Source organism: Neofelis nebulosa, chromosome 13 (genome assembly GCF_028018385.1).
Source record: "Neofelis nebulosa isolate mNeoNeb1 chromosome 13, mNeoNeb1.pri, whole genome shotgun sequence".
Lineage (NCBI taxonomy): Eukaryota > Metazoa > Chordata > Mammalia > Carnivora > Felidae > Neofelis > Neofelis nebulosa.
Window position 1 is genome coordinate 38432966 of NC_080794.1, and position 22152 is coordinate 38455117.

A 22152-nucleotide genomic window follows, 5' to 3' on the forward strand; every position below is an offset into this window, starting at 1 on the left:
TCTTAGGAAATAACACTAAACATATTCTCTTCCCTTTTCCTACCCTTACTTCACTTTGAGCCTCATAATGCAAAAAATATTTAGAAGCCAATTTTTTAAATAAAATTCTCTCATTAGTTGTTGATTCATAAAACATATTAGGATGTTTGATTCTAAGACTATGATCAAGGGTATGAGGTAATATGGCTATAACTGTGTTTTGAATTCAGCTTCTAAATTAAGCGTATGTCACTATGCTTCTCTCCCAACATGTCATTTGTGGACTTTGATTTTTCAATTTCTTGTTTTAATTTGTCCCCATAGATTCAGTAAGAGATGTCTATACCGACCACAAATCTTTCATGACACCAGGGTTCTTCTCACCTGGTGAGAACTATTTTATTATGTTGATGTTGATACTGATACAGCTATAGATTAAATTTATTGAGGATGAGTGTGGATAAGGGAGGACTACTGTTATTAGTGAAAAGGACAATCAAAAGGCCCAGAACTGTGGAGAATTCCATCAGATACGAAATTACAAATCCATAACAGGTTAACACCATGCAGTGTTAACACCAGACAGGGAAAAGTTCACAAAGAGCTCAACTTATGCTGTGTGCCCAGGATAAAGTTTCAACAAAAATCAGAAAATACTATGAAAAATACTATGAAAATACTATGAAAAAAAAAAAACCAAACTCTGATTTTCCAAAATCCTTTCACTGAGATTTCTTTACATAAAAACATAAACAGCTTAAAGCATCTGTGCATGACATTAACTCATCTCCTTCATTTCTTTGGTTCTAATTAGTTCTCTTGTATTGTTGTAACTTTATGCTTTCCTATCTTGGTGTTTGCTGGTGGGATCTGCAGTCCAGGAGCGGCGGACTCACTCTCCTCTCCCTCACCAATGCCCCTGAGTCGAAACAATCTCCTGCCACCTATTGGCACAGCTGAAGTGGAACACTTAAGCACTGTGGGGTCACAAAGGCAAACGGTAGGTCTTTCTCCTATTGCCTTTTCCATGTGCTTATGAGACCTCAGGGCCAGCAACTGTGCAGGATCCATGTTCTGGTCTTGATTTATACTGCATTTTGTCAAAAGTACAAACTGAATCCTAATTTATGACAATGGAATTGGAGCTGCTTGGCCTGCAGTTATCATACCTACCTGGGGTGATGTAGGCCATGTACAGCTCTCACTACAAATTAACTGTTTCTTGTAATTTTTGTCTCCTCTGCAGAAAACCCATGGTGACTCCAATCGAGCTCGAAGCGCAGTGGTGGATGAGCCTAACCATCAGCAGCCCCAGGAGAGGCTCCTTTTACCTGACTTTTTCTCCAGGCCCAACACTACTCAGTCATTTTTGGTAAAGCGACATACTTCTATGGTCCTGACAGTTGGGGAAAGAAAATTAAAAAAACTAGTCTGGCAGACTTAAGATTTAATGTAGTAGCTTAATCAACTCCAAGAATAAAAGCTGAGGTTCTTAATAATAAAAATAGCATTAGTAGTACATTTTTTTGAAATTCTAACTGGTCTCTGCCACTTATTCAACTCATAAAAAGAATAAGTTAAAATGCCTTATACATGAGTCACAAATTCTAAACAATTTAAATTGTTAAATATTAAATATTTCTGAGAATAAACCAACAAAAAAAATGTTAAACTCCAGTGCATATCAGATCAGCATAACTCATTCTCTAACACTGCCCTTACTGAGTTACACCAGAACTGGTATCAGATTATGATGTGGACTGATGGATAGGTAACTCACCTAAAAAAAATAGAAGTCAACTCTTTGATGTTTGAGATGCTTACATTACCATTTAATGGGCATTTACTAGCCTTTTAAGCAAATAATAGGAAAACTGAGTTGGGAGTGGAGGCCATGCACTGACCTTGCCCAACTGTAGGCCAGGAGCTCAGCCCCACCTGATCTTTGTGGCAAGAGGGCTTGAAGAGCCTCGGGAAGTGAATGGGGCCACACTCAGTGCCCAGGAGCCAGGGGCCTCACATCTTATACCAGTTTTCAGGACGGTGCTATTTGAAGCCCACTTATTCTAACTCATAAGCTTTGAACTATATCAGCCTAAAGCAATATACAATCCTCCACTGAAAGAGTGGTGAGAACAATAAGTTACTGGGATGTTGTATTAGTTTCCTAGGGCTACCGTAACAAATTACCATAGACTGGGTGGCTTAAAACAACAGAAATTTATTCTATCAGTTCCAGAGCCTAGAAGTTCAAAATCAAGGTGTCAGCAGAACAATGCTCCCACTACAGGATCTATGGATGAGGATCTTCTCATCTCTTCTTGGCTTCTGGTGGACTCTAGCAGTCCCTGGCTGTCCTTGCCTTGCAGCTGCATCACTCCAGTTTTCACCTATGCCTTCACACAGCCTTCCTCCCTGTGTCTTTGTCCAGATTTCCGTCTTATGAAGATACCAATCGTTGAATTTATGGCTGACCCTAGTCCAATATGACCTCACCTAATCTTGATGACATCTGCAGAAATTCTATCTCCAAATAGTCATATCCACAGGTTCCAGGTGGACATAAATTTTGGCAGCAGCTGCAGGAAGGGACACTTGAACTCAACAGACCTTAGGAGACTTTATTTAGGGGGAGATTCACCAAAACATGACCTAAAGGGAAATGTGAGCATTTCGGATTCTTACTCAATGTGAACTCTAGAAAAGTTTGAGAACCTCTATTAAATCTGTCCTCTCATAATTTGATTCAGGGCACTTGTTAAAGCAGTGTTCCATGATTATATTCTACAGCTAGATTCTCTATAAAACATTTATATACAATTTTCAGTTTCTTCTTTTTCTGATGTTTATAACAATAAAAGTAAGAATTTCTTACCTTAGCTGTGTCTTTCCCAGTTTGCTGTCATGCAAAGGGAGATCAGCTAGTTGCTCGATGTAACTGAGAGCATTATAACTGAGTCCCTGGCTTGGCACTTCCAGACTAGCACTCTGCTCCTACAGGTGAACAAACTATTTTTATGGACCACTTAGCTCACCACAAAAGTTAGTCTGCTTTTTAAATAAAGTTATTACAGGAGAGCTACCATACTCATTCACTCATGTACCGTCTACGACTGCTTTCCCACTCTAACAGCAGAGTTGAGCAGTTTCTAGCAGTACGTACCACAAAGCCTAAAATATCTACTTTCCGGCCCTCTGAAGAAAGGAAGTTTGGTGACCCCAGTAAAAAAAAAAAATGGGGCTTCACCAAAAAAAGGTTCCTGAAATGTCTTGATTCCAGTGCTCTGACAGGGAACTGAGAGGGATGTTTTTTATTCCAGAAGCCCCAGCAGGATGGCATTGATAGGTTTTTTTTGTTGTTTTTTGGTTTTTTTTTTTTGATATTTACATTTCAGGGTTTTAATCATATCTTAAAATTTTTAAATTATCAGAGGTGATTTTGAAATGTTTCAACTTCATACTGAGAGTCACATTTCAAGTATGGAGGTAGTCATGGGTGTTTTAATGTTGCTGAAAAGGCTCTGTTCTGTTGTTTTAAACTTTAGTCAGCAGGCAGTCTAAATTAGATAAAATTCCCTTGACAGCCATTATAAATACTGAGAAATATTAAACCATATGGATTACTTATAAGTACTAAAATTATCTTAAAGGTATATTAATAAAATTTTAGAACTTAAGAAATTTTTAAAAGAAGAACTTAAAAATTCTTACAAGTTAACAAAATGGCTTTGTAGGTCCCCGGCTTGGGATTCTTTACTTGAAATACAAGAGTGCACTCAACCAACTTGTCCCTCAGCTGGCAGACAATGCCATTTACATTGCTGTCTGATTTCAAAGTATTCCTTTGTAAACCTACTAACATACATCCTTTGGGGGAAGTCCCATTGTAAGAAGTGTCTCATCTTTTCTGTTTTGCAGCCAGATACACAATATCATTCGTGTGTTGCTGAGTATCCTCATCAGGCCCCACCTGGTAGGGGATCTGCAGTGACAGGTGGGACCATTGCTCTTATTTTACTATGTGGCTATGTTAAGACCCTGTCTTTGTCTGTTTTCTATGTTTATTTTCCCTTCCTCCAGATTTTATTATATTTTGTTTTCCTACATCTGTAAATCATCTCAAATTCCTTTGGAAATGGCATATAATAAAGATCAAGGAGACCTCTATTGCCCAGAGCCAAGTTCCAGATTCGTTTTCTCATATGTAAATTAACTTCTCACCACTCTGGCAAAATAGATAGTACTTTCTTTTCTTCAATCTAAAAAACTTAAGTGAAATAAGTCATTTTTATAACATTCAAACACTGCATGGGTTTTATTATGTAGATCCATATTTCTGTAGAATAAACTTGCTATGGTCAGTTAACCTGCTAGGCCAAGGTAAGAAAAGAAATTTAAAAATGACAAGACATGCAGAGTCTTAGTCTATCCCATTAACTTTTATTTCTAAGTCATATTCTATAGACTGTACTTTCATAGGAAAGGAGAAATTTTAAGGATATCTTAACTTAAAAGTTATCTTCCTATAATGGTCTTCTCACCACATCAGGGTCATTCTCATTATGCTGTAGGTGAAATACGGAAGTACTAAGCAGTTGAAATGTTTCCTGTTAATAAGATTAAAAAATAATCTGCCTCAAATTATCTCTGTCATCCAAGTAAATTCTCTTGTTCAGTTCCTATTTGCATTTTTTGGCAGTCTCTGAATGCTTTCAGTGGATTCTTTTCTTGGGTTAGTAGTTCTCAAAGAGACACAGTGCTGCCTCTGAGCTATAGTTACTCCATTTAGCCATGTTGATGGCCAGTTATAACATTTAGATAAGTGAAACAGACATATTAGTCTGTTTTACTTGGTGGGTTCTTCTCTAGAACTAGGTTTCATATCTTAATACAGACTTGTAGGTTTTACACGATAAAATAATGTAAATGTGGTTCTTACTGCCTTGGTAAATATATACTTTATTACTTAGTACCAGTCTCCAAATTTCAGTCCAACTGATAATTGGAGCAAAAAAGCCCTTAGATATAAATTTGAGATTACCAAATCTAAAATGTCTACTAATGTTACTTTATGATGTCATCTTTGTCTGACAGGTCCTCAGTTACATGGGTCTACAAAATCCCAAAACAGAGGTGGACCAGTCTCTAGAACCAAGCAGGGACCATAGGGCAAATAGAAGAACCTGCTTCAGGCTGCAGGGAACACGTGAGAGAATTTCATGAATCAGTGTCCAGTCATCTTGTGATGCGAAGCTTGTATACAAAAGAACTTAAAACCATCTTCATGAAGTGTTAATCTGGTGTAACTGACTGAGGAAAAAAAAAAGAATATCCACCAAAGATTACATGGGTACTGTTTTTCCAGTTACCATCTTCTTTCAGCATTAAGTTAACCTACTCCACTGGACAGAATTTGTATCCAAAAATGTAACAAATGAATAATTATCCCCAAATCACTGCTCATGTTGTCTGTTAATGATGATCAGTTCAATTATAGGATTCTGTAAGAGTCTATGAAGACTATACATACACAAAAAGCAGCAAATGATTGTTTGATAACATGAAGCTCTATCACTGGCTTCAGAACACTTCCACTTGTATGAATTTCTGGAGAGTTGTACTCATTTTTAAGGCATTTTTAGGAGACAGTTCTGTCAAAACTCTGAGCTACTCATCAAACAGATGTTATTCCTAAAGCTTTCTCTTTAGATGTCCAATCTTCTAGGCAAAGAGGTATGGAAGGGGTGAGTAATAAAGACATAAATGTTGAACACTGGTTTAAAGTAACTTATTTAATAAGTCATAATGTATATATATTTTCAGACAGGACAGCTCAACCTCACAATGCCTGCTTGATATCAGATTATGCTTCTTTTCTTCTTAAAGGACTCTAGTGGTTATATATATTTTTTTAAACTATTAAATTCACCTTATCAGATTTTCTTCTTAAGTTCTAAGTCAACTTGAAAATTTATAGAATCTGCTGGTAAGCCAGCAATGCCTTAAAATTTCAGAAACTCTGGTAATTGGTCTAGTATAAACATATCCTAAGAGCAGAAGTAGAGAACTTCAACATTCTTCTGATTTCACCATGGACTTTTTTTTGGAGGACATTCATAAATGCAGCATAATGCAGGTTTTAACTATGGCTTAAATTTATTTTATTTAAATTTCATTGAACTTTAATTTTGATGACCCTATAAGTTTTAAATCTTATTGTTAATCTTCAGAGTGGATAAATTCAAGTGACCATAAATAGGGGTATTTTTTTTATTATATCAAGGTGTACTAATGCTATCATATAAAGAAGACAGATGCTTTGAACAACCTGCCTTAAATTATATTTCCAACACAATTAAAGAGTATTTTTTTTTTTTTAATTTTTTTTTTTTCACCGTTTTTTATTTATTTTTGGGACAGAGAGAGACAGAGCATGAATGGGGGAGGGGCAGAGAGAGAGGGAGACACAGAATGGGAAACAGGCTCCAGGCTCCGAGCCATCAGCCCAGGGCCTGACGCGGGGCTCGAACTCACAGACCGCGAGATCGTGACCTGGCTGAAGTCGGACGCTCAACCGACTGCGCCACCCAGGCGCCCCTAAAGAGTATTTTTTTACCTGTGTGTAATCACAAACTGAAAGTGTTTCATGTGCTTACCTCAGTTATCATACATAAAGCTCAGTAACAGAAGGGCTGTGTTATGCATATGGTATTGGATACGTAAGTCTACAAATCAGAGATATTAAGTTTAACAATTGCTAAAAAAATTTCCATATATTCCAATGACTATATACCGGTCTGACTAAATTAGTAAAAACCTGTACTTTTCTCACAAATCAATACCATGAGTGCATAGTAACAAACCACGGGATCAAGATGGTCTGCCTTTCAAATGTAGAGAGTCAGAAGACACCTCTGAAGAAGTCACTTAGCCCAATTCCCTCACCCTTTTATAGATGAGGAAACAAACAACCTAAGAACACTCAACAGTTACAGGTAGGACAACTTCTGTTTATGATACTTAAACCAGACTACCTACTATAAATAAGCTGACTAGGATTATTTTTCTTCCCTCTTCTCTACGCACCTTCCATAGTTTCTCTAGATCACAGATTTTTAAATGATCACATAGATCATTTAAAAGGCCCCACAACTTAATAGTCCTTTTTAACCTGTTTATTTCATCAGGTATTAAGTCTTACAAAGATGCCTGAGGTAATCTGAACATGTTTCTCCTACACTTCAAGCAGAGTACAAAAGCTGGCTGAGTAAAAAAAAAGGAAAGGGGATCTATTCAAGAATATTAAGCCCGAAAGTAAACTCGCAAATATGTGAAAGACAGATGTCCAGCAAGTGTTTTGAAGGCTTTCTAGCCAGGTAGAGTTACTGTTCTAATAAACACACACATCACTTCGAATACTCTGCAGCTGTGTGCACACTCTTGTGTGCCAAAATGACAACTGCTAAAGGCTATATGGGACAGACCCACATTCCAGATAAGAGTTTCTTGCACAGAAGACCCATAGAAGCAAGTGCTGTCAGGAATACACCACTCACCCCCATTCCCTCAAAAATCACCACTAAACTCCTTCATACAGGACCTCAAAGAATGTCAGGGGATTTCTAGGGTTCCTAAAATCAGGTTGAGAGATTCTGTGTGGTTTACAGAATTGATCTGAATAATCTAGGCTGGAAGGACAATTTTTCTCAAGGGCAGGGTTGACTTTTGTCTTCAAATCTTGACTGTACCTTGCCTGTAAGGGCACCAATTAACACTTAAAGACTTTTGAAGAGAAAATTCCATTATTTCTTTTCTTTCTTGAGAGGCGTTTTTTTCCCTCCTCGTTTAGAAGGTTTGCAGTACTTTGCTTCCATCTGAGCCAGAAAAGTGTCCATTTCCTTTTGCCGATCCTTTTGTCTGCTCTGTTTAAGAAGTTAAAACACAAGCTTTCAAAACACAAGGCTATCCAGAGACAAAAGTACTCAGTGGTTGCCAAGGGCTGGTGGAAGGGAGAATGGGTGAATGACTGCTAATGAGCAAGGGATTTCTTTTTAAGGCGATGAGAATGTTCTGGAATTAGTGCTGACAGTTATACAACTTGATGAATATACTAAAAGCCACTGCATTGTGCACTTTAAAAAAATGAAAACATGGTATGCATGGTATGCAAATTATGTCTTAAAAGAAAACAAAATATCCACAACATCATATATACACTATAATGAAAATATTAGCAGAAGGAATCAGAACACGAAAGTGGTGACAACCTTTAAAGACAACCTGTCAAGTTTACCTGAATGACTGCTTTCAAATTATCTACTCCTTCATCAAGGCCCAACTCCTTCCTGCTCATTTCTGCTTCTTTAGCCTCTTCCTGAGCCTAAAACAGAAACTCACATGAGACTCCATGGAAACTTAGCATATACTAAAAACATACCCTCTTTCCCAACACCAAATCTATTAATAACCTTTCAATTTGAGGATTATACAGGTTAAAGGGACACAATTACATAAATATGTCATTCATTAAAAGACAAAACAGCTGACAGCATGCAGTAGATCCTCTGATTCCAATAAGCATTTCTGAGTTTCCCTCATTTCTACTAGCTAGGGGTAGCAAGTAGTTTGGTATTCATAAGCCACAAGGTGGTAAGAATGAAAACAAAACACTAGAACTAGGAAAGGTCATTTAACCAAGAATGCCCTCAAAAATGTTGTCAAGATACAGGCATCTCAGATTCCTCTCCTCTGGAAACCCACTTTTTACATGTGACTTGTGGCAGCCTTGAGAGTAACCCTGGCTTAAAATTCCCAAGTAGTCAGAACAAATACTAACAAACTCAGTTTTAACCTTTCTTTACCTGATTTCAAAGCCACCTTCTGCCAAATTTTCCTAGGGCACTGATTCCAAAATACAACAAGAATATCTTGAGAAAGGTTAATGAGTTTGTTCTTTATTTCAGGGCAACAACTAACACTATAATAGGTCCCAAACCCCGGCAAATTTTCTAAATAACAATGAACACCATTAATACTGGGAATGATGATACATTAGGATTTTGTTATTCCAATAAAAAGAGTTTCCATGCTCTACTTTCAGTCCTTGTATTCTATTTCTGTCTTTTAATACTGTGTACCCACTCCCCAGGTTTGGTGGAGTCTCTCTCAAAACTATACCATCCCCCATCCCCCAATTCTAGGGAAGTTTCTCAAGCCAATATCCTATTACTGGATACAGCTGTGCTCAATTTCACCAGAGAAAATTATTACCAACTTAAACGGTCAACTTGAGCCTAAACAGATATAGCCTATGAGCCCAAATGATTAATACTATTACTTTTTAAAGTAGGCTCCATGCCAAACATGAGGCTTAAACTCATGACCCTGAGATTAAGAGTAGCATGCTCTACTGACTAAGCAAGGCAGGCACCCCCAAAATGATAACCTTGATACACATTCCACCTTGCTCAACAAATATGTACACACACACACACACACACACACACACACACGAGCTCACCCCTGGTATGTATCTTGTATCAAAGCTGCAGACCTACTTCCACCTCCAAATCTTACACTGTCTACTTTCCACAGAGCTCCCATTAGGAAATCCAGGTTGAGGCAATGGTTACTACCCCAGAAGACCAGACACACAGATGTTTGCTACCTTGAATCCACTCCCTTCCAGAATCTCAGCTGTTCCTAAATTACTTTCCCCTGCCATCAACCCTCCCTTTACCAATGCCACAGTATAGTAAGGTACAGAGGCCACAATCCTGGGTTCCCCACAATAGTGTTTCTCTCAAAGTGTGTTTGGGAATACAGTTGCATCAAAATAAACTGAATCGTTTGTATAGAAATATATATTCTAGGCCTAACTCAAGAATCAGTCTGGGCAAGGGCAAAAGAAAATCTGTATTAACAAGACACAGTGCTCCTCCCCAAAAGTTTCTGTCATCCTCTCCCCATCCCTTAACTGAGTGAGAACCACCATCTAACCTATGTATCTGGACTCCATTAATTTATCTCTTGAGGAATAAAGAATATTTGTGTTAAGATGATATTAGTTTAAAAGAAAAGATATTAGTTAAACCATACACATAGTAAAATCCTGTTGACCACAACATACTAGGGAAAAAAAGTTTCTCTTGATGAGCTGGCATGCTCATTAATAAGTTAACCCTGACTCGCATTTCAGTAATCTATATATTTGTTATTGTAAATACTCTCATATTCTCTTCGGAAGCAATCAGGATATAAATAATAAATTGCGTTCAAAACCTTACCCTCCTTTTTCTTGCATTCATCTTTTGCTTCGATTCTTTGACAAAGGCATTATAGGATGGGATCTCGCCAGCATCAATGGCTTGCTGAATAATGTTCCTTATCCTGGGTTCCTCTGTGTACTGCACACACAGCACAGACTCCATGATCTGATCCATGTCACCCTTGAAATCCAAATAGGCCTGTTTAATATCTGCCAGCTCTTCTTCAGAACCTTTGTATGTCTTTTCAAAAGCTTGAATGTCTTCTAGAGATATCTGAACAGAGACATATACTTTAGCTTTAACTGACAATTTTATTTTAAATAAATAAAAAGCATACTAGTAAAACTAGATTTAGGTGTTGAAATATTTCCCCCCAAGTACAACAGTTGCTTGAGTTGAAATTGTTGCAAGGAACCACGTTTTCTATGCCAAAGCTTTTCCAGAGTTCTCCCTGCTCCAACCTTCACAACTACTAAATTACAGACCAGGAAATTTTAAGTGAAGTCTCCCGGGAAAACTCGAGATTTACATGTGGATATGTACAATGAAGCACTATCTCGTAAATATTAAACTACCTTTTTCACTACAATCGCTCCACATCAACAGTAAAGGCTCATTTAAATAGATTTATTCTTTGTATCTCCTGAGGAATGCTTGCTTGTATGTGTGTATATATCTGTATTTTGAGATGAGACAAATTCCTCATTCCTATACAACACAAAATGCAATGCCTTAAAGGCATTCAATAAACGTTTGTCGAATGAATGAACAGTCACAGAGAAATCTCCAGAGTCCTCTACCTTTTTAAAAAGTAATCTCCAATACGTCTCCCAGTCCCGATCTTGGTTGAGCACATCAGAATCTTCGTCCACTGTTCCCTGCTCATTGTACAGTGCTCTCTGCTCTTTGTCGCTCAGAACAGAATAGACTTTCCCGAGGATCTGTGGGGAAAGAGCATCCAAAAGTCACCCTCTGCATTCCTCACTGAAACCGCGCTTGAGAACTAAAGATTAGAAAAAGCCAGACCCGGCTGGGCGCACTCCGCTGGGGCGGGGCCAGAGGCCAAAAGACCAAGAGAAACCCAGGAGGCCAGTGGAGCGGGGACTCACGTACCTGGAAACGGTGGGTGGCGTCTTCTTTGTCGTCCTCGCCGACCCGGTCCGGGTGCACCTGCAGAGACACCTTGTGGTAGCCGCGCCGGACCTCGCTGTCCGAGGCCTCGCGCCGCACGCCCAGCACTCGATAAAGGTCGGCAGTACCGAACACTTCCTCGCACAGCTCCAGCAGCCCCATGGCCAGTAAGGGCAGGGAGCGAGCTGCAAACTCCGCAAAAACTGCCGGTTCCGGCCACACTGCCTAGCGCTCCGAACTGCCTCCTTTTCCCGCGCAAAAATACCCAGGGCGACTGCGTCACAAGAAGCGCCGGAGAGGTGTGGCCAGGACGCCGCACTTTACGGCGGCTGCAACACGAGGGCGTGGCCAGTCTAGAGGGAGCTGCTGTGGGAACCCCCTTCCGCGTGGTTAGCCTTTATCGCCCAGTGCCAGGATGCCCTCCTCCCCTTACTCAGGAAATCTGGCGCCTATCTTCTCCCCAGTGTCCCAACGCATAAGCTTATTTAATATATGGCAGGTCCATACTACTCGAATCTATATATTGCTGTTTTGTTTGCCTTTTTAATGTAAAAAACTGCATTAGCATTGACATTTGGCAATTTGACATGGTTCAACGATCCAGACAGGAGTACACAGAACGCGCAGACCCAATAATTTTGCAACCTACAGGCTGGGACTGCTGGGTAAGGGCTTTCCCTCGGTTCCTGCAAGAAAAAAAACCCTAAACCAAAAGCACAAAATACCGGTCTTTTAACTCTAACGTTTATTACAGAATCATTCCCATTTACCTTTCACTTTGGTGAAGGTAACGTGACCCAAACCCTCATCTTAGTAAAAATAAAGATGCTGAAGAAAAAGCTTTTTTTTTTTTTTTTTTTAATGCTTTCTAAAGTGCAAAGCTGGGTTTGAGCATGTTGAATTTGATGCAATCAACTAGAAGATGGTAAGAAACTGTGTCAGGAGATCCAAAACAAGGCTAGAGCTTGAGATAACCTTGGAAATCAGGGACAGGATGAGCTCACACAGGAAGTGTGTGTATACAGATCTTAGGCAAAGGATAAACCAAAGCACAAAGTGAATACTTGAGTTGGCAGAAACTCAGTAGCTCAAAATAATACCTTAGCTTAACTCATTTCCCAGCAGTTCCCCTTGCTGGTCAATACTTTTCAGAATCACTCTCTGATCTACAATTACAGTTTACCCAAAGATCTTGAACTCTCCAAAGTGGATTATTATCTTTAACTTCCAGAGTTCCCATGGTTTTCATAGCATTTCTCATTCCCAGATTCCAGATCAAATCCAGGTAGTCAGTTCTTCTTGGCCTTCTCTGCCTTCAAAGTTCCCTCAAAGCAAGGGAGGCCAACCAGTGACACCCCTGGGACAGACTTGATGATGCCATAATGAGATGGCTGGTAACTGTTCTCAGAATACAAAACCCAGAGAATAAAATAAATTGGTACATTGATAGCCCTTTAGTATCTCCTCTATAAATCTCCCCACCCTGGTCTCATGCCAGAATTTGAAATCTGTACTATCCAGGGTGTGCGCTAAAATTCTCCAATCCATGTCCATGGTTGTCCTGCAAAATGGTGGACCAGATAATGTGACATCTTGGGTTTTGGGCACAGCCCATCATTTATATTGCCAAATTCATGATACCTAAACCTCATCCTATCACTGGCTTTTTCAGTGGACTTTTGAAAAGCCCCTCATCTTTGCTCATCTCACACCCACCCTGCTCCAGACACTCTAATATGCTGTAAAGGGCTCTCCAGGTATGCATAGTGGGCTCTGAATCCTAGCTCTGCCCAAATGAAAATAGGTGGCCTTGGTCAAGTTTCCACCTCTGAACCTTAGCCTCCCATCAATAAAACAGAGACAATCCTACTCACTTTCATGATACCTAATAATCCTCACAAATAACCCTACTTGTAAAGAGCTGAGAATGTACGTAGGTACTTTTCAATATTACCTTTCTTCCATTTTCTTATTCTTAAAATAGGCTCTTACAGCCTAAAAGCTCATTAAAAACTCTACCTTTGTAGGGCGGCTGGGTGGCTCAGTCGGTTAAATGTCCGACTTCAGCTCAGGTCATGATCTCATAGTTCTTGAGTTCGAGCCCCGCGTCAGGCTGTGTGCTGAGAGTTCGGAGCCTGGAGCCTGCTTCGGATTCTGTGTCTTCCTCTCTCTCTGCCCCTCCCCAACTCATGCTCTATCTCTCTCAACAATAAATAAACACTACAAAATTAAAAAAAAATCTGCCTTTGTAAATTTGAGATTATGTGCCAAACAAGACAATATAAATTTATAATTACAAAAAAATAATAATAAGCAAAGTAATTGTGTCTTTGAGCTAGTGGGATGACCATAAGTGATTAAGGAAGGAATTGCTCTGATGGACCATGGACAGGCTGGCTGGGGGCTGTCAAACAGGGGTCTTGGAAGGCAACAGATTGTAAAGTTGCCCAAGAGATCCAGGGCCCAACCCAAGTCCAACACACCCCATAGTCACGGTCTTTCTCCCAGATGAAGGCTGAAAAATCGAATTAGTACCTAGACCCAGCTTTATGTCAGAAAGAACAAATCTCTCCCTGAGCCCTGCTCAGGCCAGGCCAGAACATGGGTGACTTAGAAAACTCCATTTATTGACCTCCAAATCTAATAAAACTAAGTGCTCTGCACAGGTGTTTTAAGAGAACTTTGACCTTATTCCCAATGCTCTGCTCAAGCTCAGCTGAAGTCAGCTCGTTTGTGTTTCTGTAGCTTCTGTGTCTGTTTTCTGAGATGCTAAGAGGACTTCACGTGCCCGTTTCCTTCGCAGCCTCTCAGCATTTGTGATCATCATGGGATGCAGAGGGAAGAAGCCAGAGAGACCTACAAGCAACAGGATTTTCACTCATTATAACATAGAAAAAGGAGTCTCCACATTCAAAATGACAATTAGAACACAACTTCAGCTCTCACTCCAGTCCTGATCCGCCTGAGGTAATGAAAGTCATTCTTGAACTACTATCATCCTGAAACTGACTTCAATTTAAAATCCCCTCAATGAAGTAAGTCTAGAGCTAAGTTACCCAGAAGCTTCTCCACAGGCTTAGAGAGATGAGCCCCACAGCCGATCCAATGCCGGATCCGGTCCAGGTTGAGAGCAACGATTTTCTCTCCATGACTGTTGGGCAATGGATCATAGGAGCCCAGCTGCTCCACGAAACGGCCATCCCTAGGGCACTTGTTGTGAGCAGCCACAATGCGGTAGAAAGGCCGGTTGGTACAGCCACTCAAGGCAAGGCGGATGGTTAAGTGGCCTCCATGGTAGGCCTTGCAGAGGACAGTAGCTATAGAGAAATAAACGGTTAAGACACAAGAACTGAGTACACAAAATGGACAAAATGAGTTAGATAAACAAGCCCCTTCTTCAACTGTGGTATCTTTACATCCAATCAGTTATTGTCAATCTGGTTTAAATATTATATTCTTTGTGAAACTCCTCTCGTGCTCTTCAACGAGAAGTGACTACCTCCTCATCCCTCAATCCACTCAACACCAGCCTGCCATTTAATAGCTCTGCAACCACAACGGAGCCTCAGCTACCTCATCTATAAACAGAATGCCATTTGTCTCATAGGTTTTCAGCAAAGATTAAGGAAGAAAAAACTGAGGAGAGAGCTAAACGTAAGGCTGTTTCAGGTTGGGGTGGCCTCCAACTCGCCCTGGAGAAAGCTGTTTCATTCATCTGGTCCCATACGCCACCCCCCCCCCCCCCCCCCCCCGCCTCCCCATACGCCGACGAGCTCCGCCCGGAAGCTCACTCACTGAGCTGGACCATGGTGCAGCCGCCGTGCGCCGCGACTTAGGGCGCCAGGTGCCGCGCCTCGCAGCGCCCCGCTGTGCGCACTGATCAACGCTACGGCTTTGGAGGGGCGAAGGACGAACACCGAAGTCCACACTGCCGAACCTGGGGCGTGACCTGTCCGTGACCCAAGCCCTAGCGCCCTGGTGGCGGAAGCAGAGTCCACTCGCCCCGCCTCTTCCGCTTTTCGCTCCTACCCTTCCCATAAGGCAACGTTGCGAACCCTAACGTACCTTAAACTGCTGCAAAAAAGGCGCGTTGCAATTGCGTGTAGCGCGGGTGGTAGTGCGAGCCGAGCTGAGTGGGCGCTCTCGGTCTTCATTGGACAGTGGGTTCCTGCTAGAGTGAGGAATATTGGGAGAATCCAGGGGAGCGGCCAGGAGAATTGCTAAAGTGCTCTTAAATCCATCCTTCCAGGGAACGTGTTTTGGGCACCTTTTTAGAGCCTAAGCCACTGCTGAGAAGGCCTAGCTGAAAGGGCGCTGTCCCTGCCCCTAGGAAGCTCATAGTCACGTGGGGGAGACGTTGAACCCCACACCAGAGTTGCTAAAGGTGGTCAGTATACAGTCCTGGGGCAGCGGAGAAGGCAAACCCGATACTTCCTTGGTGCCTCAGGAAGACTTCATAAAGGAAGTAGCGTTAGAGTCGAGGCTGTAGAAGAACAATAAATGAATGTGGAGTTTATTTTATCCTTCTATGTTTATTAATATGCCTTTCACTTTCCCTCCTATTCCTCCACCTCCCTCCTCTGCACCTTCTTTAAAAAAAATAAGAAAAAGGAGTCTTTATTTCTGGTTTTGCTATGCAGTGATCTAGAAGAAAAGGAGTGAAGGATGGTTCCTTTGTCATCTCTAGCCCTAGAATAATGTCCTCAGTTGTGAGTTTTCCATCCATTATAGAGTAATGGACTCTCCTTGGAGCCCTTGTGATTTAGATCCATGAAGATACCCGGGATTAGAGGCAATGAGCAAAGACCTCTCTGTTCAGTTCTGTTCACCATTGAATCCAAAGGGTCTGGTCACAACTAATGTGTTTGTCCTAATACAGTGACCTAGCATAGCATTCTTACTTTAGGCCCACTTTAGAAATTGATACCTTAATTCTCAAGTTCCAGGAAGTGAACCAGGCCAGAGACTTTAGCAGTTGACGTCCTAAAGGAGTGATCTGATAAGCTTTTACCAGAAACCTTAATAACGAACCCACTATACCTTAATTATAGAAATAATTATGTTCTTACATATACTTCAGTATACCGTAATTAACTCCAGAACCACACTGATGAATTTTTAATCTCTTCCATTTTTTATTGTCATCTAGTTTACAGTAGTCATTTGTAAAACATCCCAGGAAGGGCTATCCAGTAAGATAGCCCATGGAAATAAATGAACGAGTTTCTGTTCATGGTGTTGTCCATTCCCAGGCCTCATGTGATGAAATATCCAGGGTTTAATTTCTCTGGCAAGGAAAGAAGTTCAGAGTCCCATACAGAATAGTCTTCAGATGGAAGGATGTCAGAAAGATGGATTTCCAAAGCCAACTGCCTCCTGTACCATGTGGACCTCTGCAAGTAGAGTCTCATCTTTCAATTTCAGCTGCATAAGAAGATGGAAGGGGAGGAGACATGTCATACCTGATATATCTTTGTGGAAACCCCTCATTTACAGGGCCACAGTTAAAGAATATAGTTCCTTGGCATGAAATTGGCTCTTCCCATATTCCCTATTTCATGGTAGCTCCATTAAAAGACCTCAGAACATTGTGCTTACATGGACACATTCACTTTATGAAAATTCAAGTAGTATAAACATTTGCAATTTGTGTATTTTTTTGTAAAATAACTTTAATAAAGTTTACTTTTAAAAGAGTTCACATCATCACCCAATCTATCTTGACTATAATATTCCAATTTGGCAAGTGACAGGAATCAAAGATACTAGATTTAATTTTAGACTCTAGATGTGTAGTAGAGATGTTCTAGTGGCCACTAAATACCCACTCTCCTTTCTTACTAACAAAATCTTCACTTATTTTCAGGGCAAGAATGCAGCTAGCTAAAAATCTCCATTCCCTTCTTCCCTTAGATCTAGGGGTAGTCTTACGACGAATTGTGGTTAATGAAATGTCAGCTAAAGTCACTGCTGCTTTTTCCCCCCCAAAAGTAGATACTTTTCTCTGGAAATGATTTTCTTTACCATCAAATTCTATGTACTTGTGAAACATCTTTATTTTTTTTAATCTGAGTGTAGTTGACATACAATGTTACATTAGTTTCAGGTGTAGAACACAGTGATTCTACAAGTCTATACATTACACTAATAAGTATAGCTAATAAGTATAGCTACCATCTGTCCCACACACTATTACAATACCATTGACCATATTCCCTATGCTATATCTTTTATCCCCATAAAGTCATTGCTTCATAATGGAGGTGAAATAGCTAGCATGTTTTCTTTGTTCTTTCCTCCCTTTTGTTCTTTATTGTGCCTGAAACATGTATGTGGTGGCCTGAGCTACAGTGGCTGCCTTGCAACAATGAAGGATGGGAACTGCATGCTGTGACTGAAGCAAAGAGATAGAGTTTCGGTCTTTGATGACATTGTGGAGCTGGGATCCCAGCCCTGGGCTTTTCATTAGATAAGAAAAATAAAACTCCCAATTTTTTTAAGCCACTATCTTTCAAGTCAAATTATCTGTAATTCATAATTAATAGAATACAATGGAGGTTGGCAAACTACTGTTCATGAGCCAAATCCGGCTGGCTGCCTGTTTTTGTAAGTAAAACTTTTATCTGAAACACAACCATGCTCATTTGTTAATGTATTGTCTATGGCTCCTTTTGCGCTACAAGGGAAGAGTAGTAGATGCAATAGAGACAGTTTGGCCCACAAAGCCTAAAATATAAATAATCTTGCCCTTTACAGAAAGTGTGCTGATCTGTGGATTAGACCAACACCTTCAGTCTACACACGAGGAAAATGAGGCCCAGAGAGGTTAACACAGTAAAGTTAGTGGCAAAACTAGGACCATAACTCAGGTCTCCTGACTTCCAGGCCATCTGTCTTTCCATTAAACCAAATTCTATAAAGAGGTAGAAAAAAGGTCCCCCAGAGTAATATATGGGTTATTCCAATATATGGGTTATTCCAAACCCAGCAGCAAATGGCAAAGATAGTAAGAAGAGCCTCTAGAAAAATATTCACATCATGAAATGTTGTAAAGTCTTGAATTAAGGCAGCATCTTCCTCCCAGTTTTCCAACCTCAGTACAAGCAGCAGAGGCACCTGCATCATACCTTCATTGTGTACTTGTAGGCCTGCTCAGCTTCCAGTTCCCGTCCAGCCTGAAAAAGAGAGCAGCAGCTGGTGATGATGACATATCATAAACATTACGGTAAGAAAGTACAGTGCCACAAACATTTCTACCAAAACAGGATTACCCTCTGGATTCAAAGGGGGAACAAAAATGAAAGGTGATATCAAAAAGCAGATATCCTTGTGTATATATGTGTTGCAAATGTATACACACATGCACGCACGCGCACACACACACACACACACACAAGAGATATATGAATATTCTTTCTTCATTTTAAAAATCTTTTTTTTTTTTTAATTTTTTTTTTCAACGTTTTTTATTTATTTTTGGGACAGAGAGAGACAGAGCATGAACGGGGGAGGGGCAGAGAAAGAGGGAGACACAGAATCAGAAACAGGCTCCAGGCTCCGAGCCATCAGCCCAGAGCCTGACGCGGGGCTCGAACTCACGGACCGCGAGATCGTGACCTGGCTGAAGTCGGACGCTTAACCGACTGCGCCACCCAGGCGCCCCCATTTTAAAAATCTTAAAGATAACTTGGCCTCTCATTTTTTTCCCCCTGAAAACACCATGAGTCATTTGTTTCTCTCAGGATTGAAGCCATTCTGTTAACAATAGCTAAAACTTACATAATGCTTACTTTGTGATTTATACTGTTTTAATTGTCTATATTGTTTTAAGTGCTTTACACACTTTCATTCCTAGTCCTCAAAGTAATTCTAGGAAAAAAACTGCTATTATTTATAATTCCATGTTCACAGATAGAAATACCTAGGCATAGAGAGGATAAATAAATGCCCAGGGTTACAAAGCTAGTAAGTGGAGGATCCAGGTTTTAAAACAATGCAGTTTGGCTCCAGAGTCCCAAGGTTTTAACTATTGCACTTTATCCTGTCTCTATGCATTAGAAAAAAGCAAATACTGGAATTGCTTCCATGCATATCTGCATATGAGATGAGGACACCTAACTATTCCTCCCAGTTATTTTTTGCATGAAGCACATCTAGGTATTAAATGAGAATAATATGAATTCACTATTATACTTAACAAGTTTGTGCATAACAAATTAGAGTATACAATGTCACTTGGGAAATACATAAATATGAAATACATGCATAATACCTAATATTAAATAAATATGAAAACTACAGAATGTTCAGGCTAGAAGGAAACTTAGAAAATATCTAGTCCAAATTCCTGATCAGTGCCAGTTCATGATAAATTTTTACTAGTTCACAAAACTTTCACTATTTAAGAGACTTTCCTAGGGGTGTCTGGGTGGCTTGGTCGGTTGAACACCTGACTTCAGCTCAGGTCATGATCTCATGGTTCGTGGGTTCAAGCCCCACCTCAGGCTCTGTGCTGACAGCTCAGAGCCTGGAGCCTGCTTCAGATTTGGTGTCTCACTCTTTCTCTGCCCCTCCCCTACTCATGCTCTGTCTCTCTCTGTCTCTCAAAAATACATAAACGGGGGCGCCTGGGTGGCTCAGTCGGTTAAGCGTCCGACTTCGGCTCAGGTCATGATCTCACGGTTCGTGGGTTCGAGCCCCGCGTCGGGCTTTGTGCTGACAGCTCAGAGCCTGGAGCCTGTTTCGGATTCTGTGTCTCCTTCTCTCTGTGACCCTCCCCCGTTCATACTCTGTCTCTCTCTGTCTCAAAAATAAACGTTAAAAAATTTTAAAAAAATACATAAACGTTAAAATTTTTTTAATTATTAAAAAAATAAAAATAAAGGACTTTCCTATAATATATACACTTCAAAGATATCCCCACCTGAAGTTCACTGAATTCCAGGGGAATTTTCTAGCACATCTTCCTTTCCTGTCACTACTACCTTTGTTTCATTTCTGCTGGGGTCCAAATGATGTGAGGATCTAGAACAGCCAAAACAATTTTGAAAAGAGTGACATTTTTTGTTTGTTTGCTATTATGGAAAATGCTGTAATAAACATCCTTGTACATGTCTTCTGGTATTTTTCTTAGGAATATCTAGATATAAAATTGCTAAGTTATAGGTAAGAATTTGGGTAAATAATGCCATATTGCACTTCAAAATAGTTATCAATTTATATCAACAATTCTGAAAATCCTTATCAATGTTGATATCAGACTAATTTTCCCCTGTTTAATGGGTGTGAATTTCTGTCACAATGTCATTTTAAATTGCATTTTCATGATTACAAGTGAGGCAAACTTCTTATCATAAATTTATTGACTTTTACAATTTCCACTTCAGCAAATTGTATATTCCTATCCTGTGACCATTTTTCAATCAGATTATTTGTATGTTTTTTTCTTATTGTAGGGCATATTATATATTTATATAATAGCTATATTATATAATTACATAAACTGTAATAAGTTATAAATTCTGCAAGTATTAAAGTCCTTAAGCTTTATTTTTGTGTCTTTTGTTATGCATGAGTTTCTATTTTAAAATTGTTAATTTAGGGGTGCCGGGGGAGCTCAGTCGGTTAAGGACTGACTCTTGGTTTCAGCTCAGGACATGATCTCCCCGTTTCATGAGTTCATGGTTGCAATTGTGCAACCATCACCACCACAATCCAGTTTTAGATGATTTCTATCACTCCCAAAAAGCTTACTAACCTGAGTCCAATATTTGTATAGAGGGTTTTTTTTTCCTTTTTAGTCTGAGAGTATATATTTCAAATAATTTTTCAAAAGTATCTTTAAAAATTTTTTTTAAATATTTTAATTTATTTTTGTGAGATAGAGAGACAGAGCATGAGCAGGGGACGGGTAGAGAGAGAGGGAGACACCAAATCTGAAGCAGGTTCCAGGCTCTGAGCTGTCAGCACTGAGCCCGACGTGGGGCTCGAACCCATGAACTGTGAGATCATGACCTGAGCCAACGTCAGACACTTAACTGACTGGGCCATCCAGGTGTCCCCCAAAGTATCTTGAGTTAGTTTTCTTTTTCCCACCTTCAGTGCTGTTATTCATGGGAAGTAGTTTTGTTGTTATTGTTATGATATGAATTATACAATCTCCCTGTTTCTTGTTGAATTTCTTAAAAAAAAAAAAATGAAACGCTAACATGGTTCCAAAAGTCAGATATGTACAAAAAGTATAATCAGAGTGTCACCCACTCATTGCCTCCCTTCTACTCTATGTCTGCCCATGTCCTAAAGGACCCACTCTCATTAATCTGGTTTTTCCTTCCTGAGCTTTTTTTGCACAAATGAGCCAACCTGTGAATGAATTCTTCTTTTTCCCTCCTTTTTATACAAAAGATGGTATAAAATCTTGCACTTTAGTTTTTTCACTAAACAATATATCATGGAAATCACTCCACATCAGTTCATAGACATCTTCTCCATTATTTTTTTCAGTAGCTTAGTACTCCATTATGTGGATATACCATAGTTTATTCAAATATTCTCCTATGTATGTTGTTTCCAATATTTTGCAATTGCAATAATACTGTAATAAACATCTTGTGCTTGTGTAGTTTTTAGTTGTTGGAGGAAGAGTTTCAGGGAAAATTCCTAGGAAACCCCATTATTTTTAAAAACCATCTAATTAAAACCTAAGTTTCCACATATATGTGGGTCTACTTCTGTCTAGCAGTTATGTTCCACTTACCTATTCCTACCCTAATAT

The 22152-nt window shown here is 39.9% G+C and overlaps 4 protein-coding genes and 1 long non-coding RNA gene across 19 annotated transcripts in view; 2 read left to right on the forward strand and 3 right to left on the reverse strand.

The window, feature by feature from the left end:
* FAM149B1 (family with sequence similarity 149 member B1) overlaps positions 1-5766 on the forward strand; it is an 86869-nt gene extending 81103 nt beyond the window's left edge. For 4 of the 8 annotated variants that reach the window (XM_058696693.1, XM_058696696.1, XM_058696697.1 and 1 more), the window contains 4 exons: positions 304-366; positions 856-979; positions 1226-1351; positions 3898-4987. In XM_058696693.1, coding sequence (XP_058552676.1) covers positions 304-366; positions 856-979; positions 1226-1351; positions 3898-4092 — 508 coding nt within the window. In that variant the 3' untranslated portion in view covers positions 4093-4987. Of the gene's footprint in view, positions 1-303; positions 367-855; positions 980-1225; positions 1352-3897; positions 4988-5073 lie in introns of those variants that run through there. The other 4 variants (XM_058696691.1, XM_058696690.1, XM_058696695.1 and 1 more) reach the window with 4 other exon arrangements.
* Positions 5767-5890: 124 nt separating this feature from the next.
* Positions 5891-6618, forward strand: LOC131492846 (uncharacterized). The gene is made up of 2 exons (XR_009252310.1): positions 5891-6341; positions 6583-6618. It is a non-coding gene; the product is annotated as an uncharacterized LOC131492846 (long non-coding RNA).
* A 521-nt stretch (positions 6619-7139) lies between these two features.
* Positions 7140-13842, reverse strand: DNAJC9 (DnaJ heat shock protein family (Hsp40) member C9). 3 transcript variants are annotated; one of them, XM_058696705.1, is made up of 6 exons: positions 12562-13842; positions 11361-11417; positions 11048-11188; positions 10266-10520; positions 8273-8359; positions 7140-7901 (listed from the first exon to the last, which is right to left on the reverse strand). In XM_058696705.1, the coding sequence occupies exons 1-6, from the start codon at positions 12637-12639 to the stop codon at positions 7782-7784; spliced, it is 738 nt and encodes a 245-aa protein (XP_058552688.1). In that variant the 5' UTR covers positions 12640-13842; the 3' UTR covers positions 7140-7781. The 3 variants fall into 3 exon arrangements, with proteins under 3 accessions (XP_058552688.1, XP_058552689.1, XP_058552687.1); XM_058696706.1 differs by having other exon boundaries at positions 10266-10427; positions 11361-13842; XM_058696704.1 differs by having other exon boundaries at positions 11361-13842.
* A 142-nt stretch (positions 13843-13984) lies between these two features.
* Positions 13985-15324, reverse strand: MRPS16 (mitochondrial ribosomal protein S16). The gene is made up of 3 exons (XM_058696707.1): positions 15174-15324; positions 14435-14695; positions 13985-14234 (listed from the first exon to the last, which is right to left on the reverse strand). Exons 1-3 carry the CDS (start codon positions 15184-15186, stop codon positions 14101-14103), a joined length of 408 nt encoding a protein of 135 aa, XP_058552690.1. The 5' UTR covers positions 15187-15324; the 3' UTR covers positions 13985-14100.
* Positions 15325-16489: 1165 nt separating this feature from the next.
* The window catches only part of CFAP70 (cilia and flagella associated protein 70), a 105437-nt gene continuing 99774 nt past the window's right edge, over positions 16490-22152 (reverse strand). For all 6 annotated transcript variants that reach the window (XM_058696677.1, XM_058696681.1, XM_058696679.1 and 3 more), the window contains 2 exons: positions 18506-18553; positions 16490-16802 (listed from right to left, as the gene is read on the reverse strand). In XM_058696677.1, coding sequence (XP_058552660.1) covers positions 16722-16802; positions 18506-18553 — 129 coding nt within the window. In that variant the 3' untranslated portion in view covers positions 16490-16721. The remainder of the gene's footprint in view (positions 16803-18505; positions 18554-22152) is intronic.

Bases quoted from the DNA above. Each gene is read 5' to 3' on its own strand.
- DNAJC9 (XM_058696704.1), bottom strand. From the start codon at position 11,540: ATGGGGCTGCTGGAGCTGTGCGAGGAAGTGTTCGGTACTGCCGACCTT. The intron at 10,521-11,047 runs GTAGAGGACTCT...GTCTCTGTTCAG, and splicing joins GGAGATTACTTTTTAAAAAG to ATATCTCTAGAAGACATTCA. The intron at 7,902-8,272 runs GTAAACTTGACA...CTTCTTAAACAG, and splicing joins ATTTGAAAGCAGTCATTCAG to AGCAGACAAAAGGATCGGCA.
- MRPS16 (XM_058696707.1), bottom strand. The intron at 14,235-14,434 runs GTAACTTAGCTC...TGTTGCTTGTAG, and splicing joins GCCTGTGGAGAAGCTTCTGG to GTCTCTCTGGCTTCTTCCCT.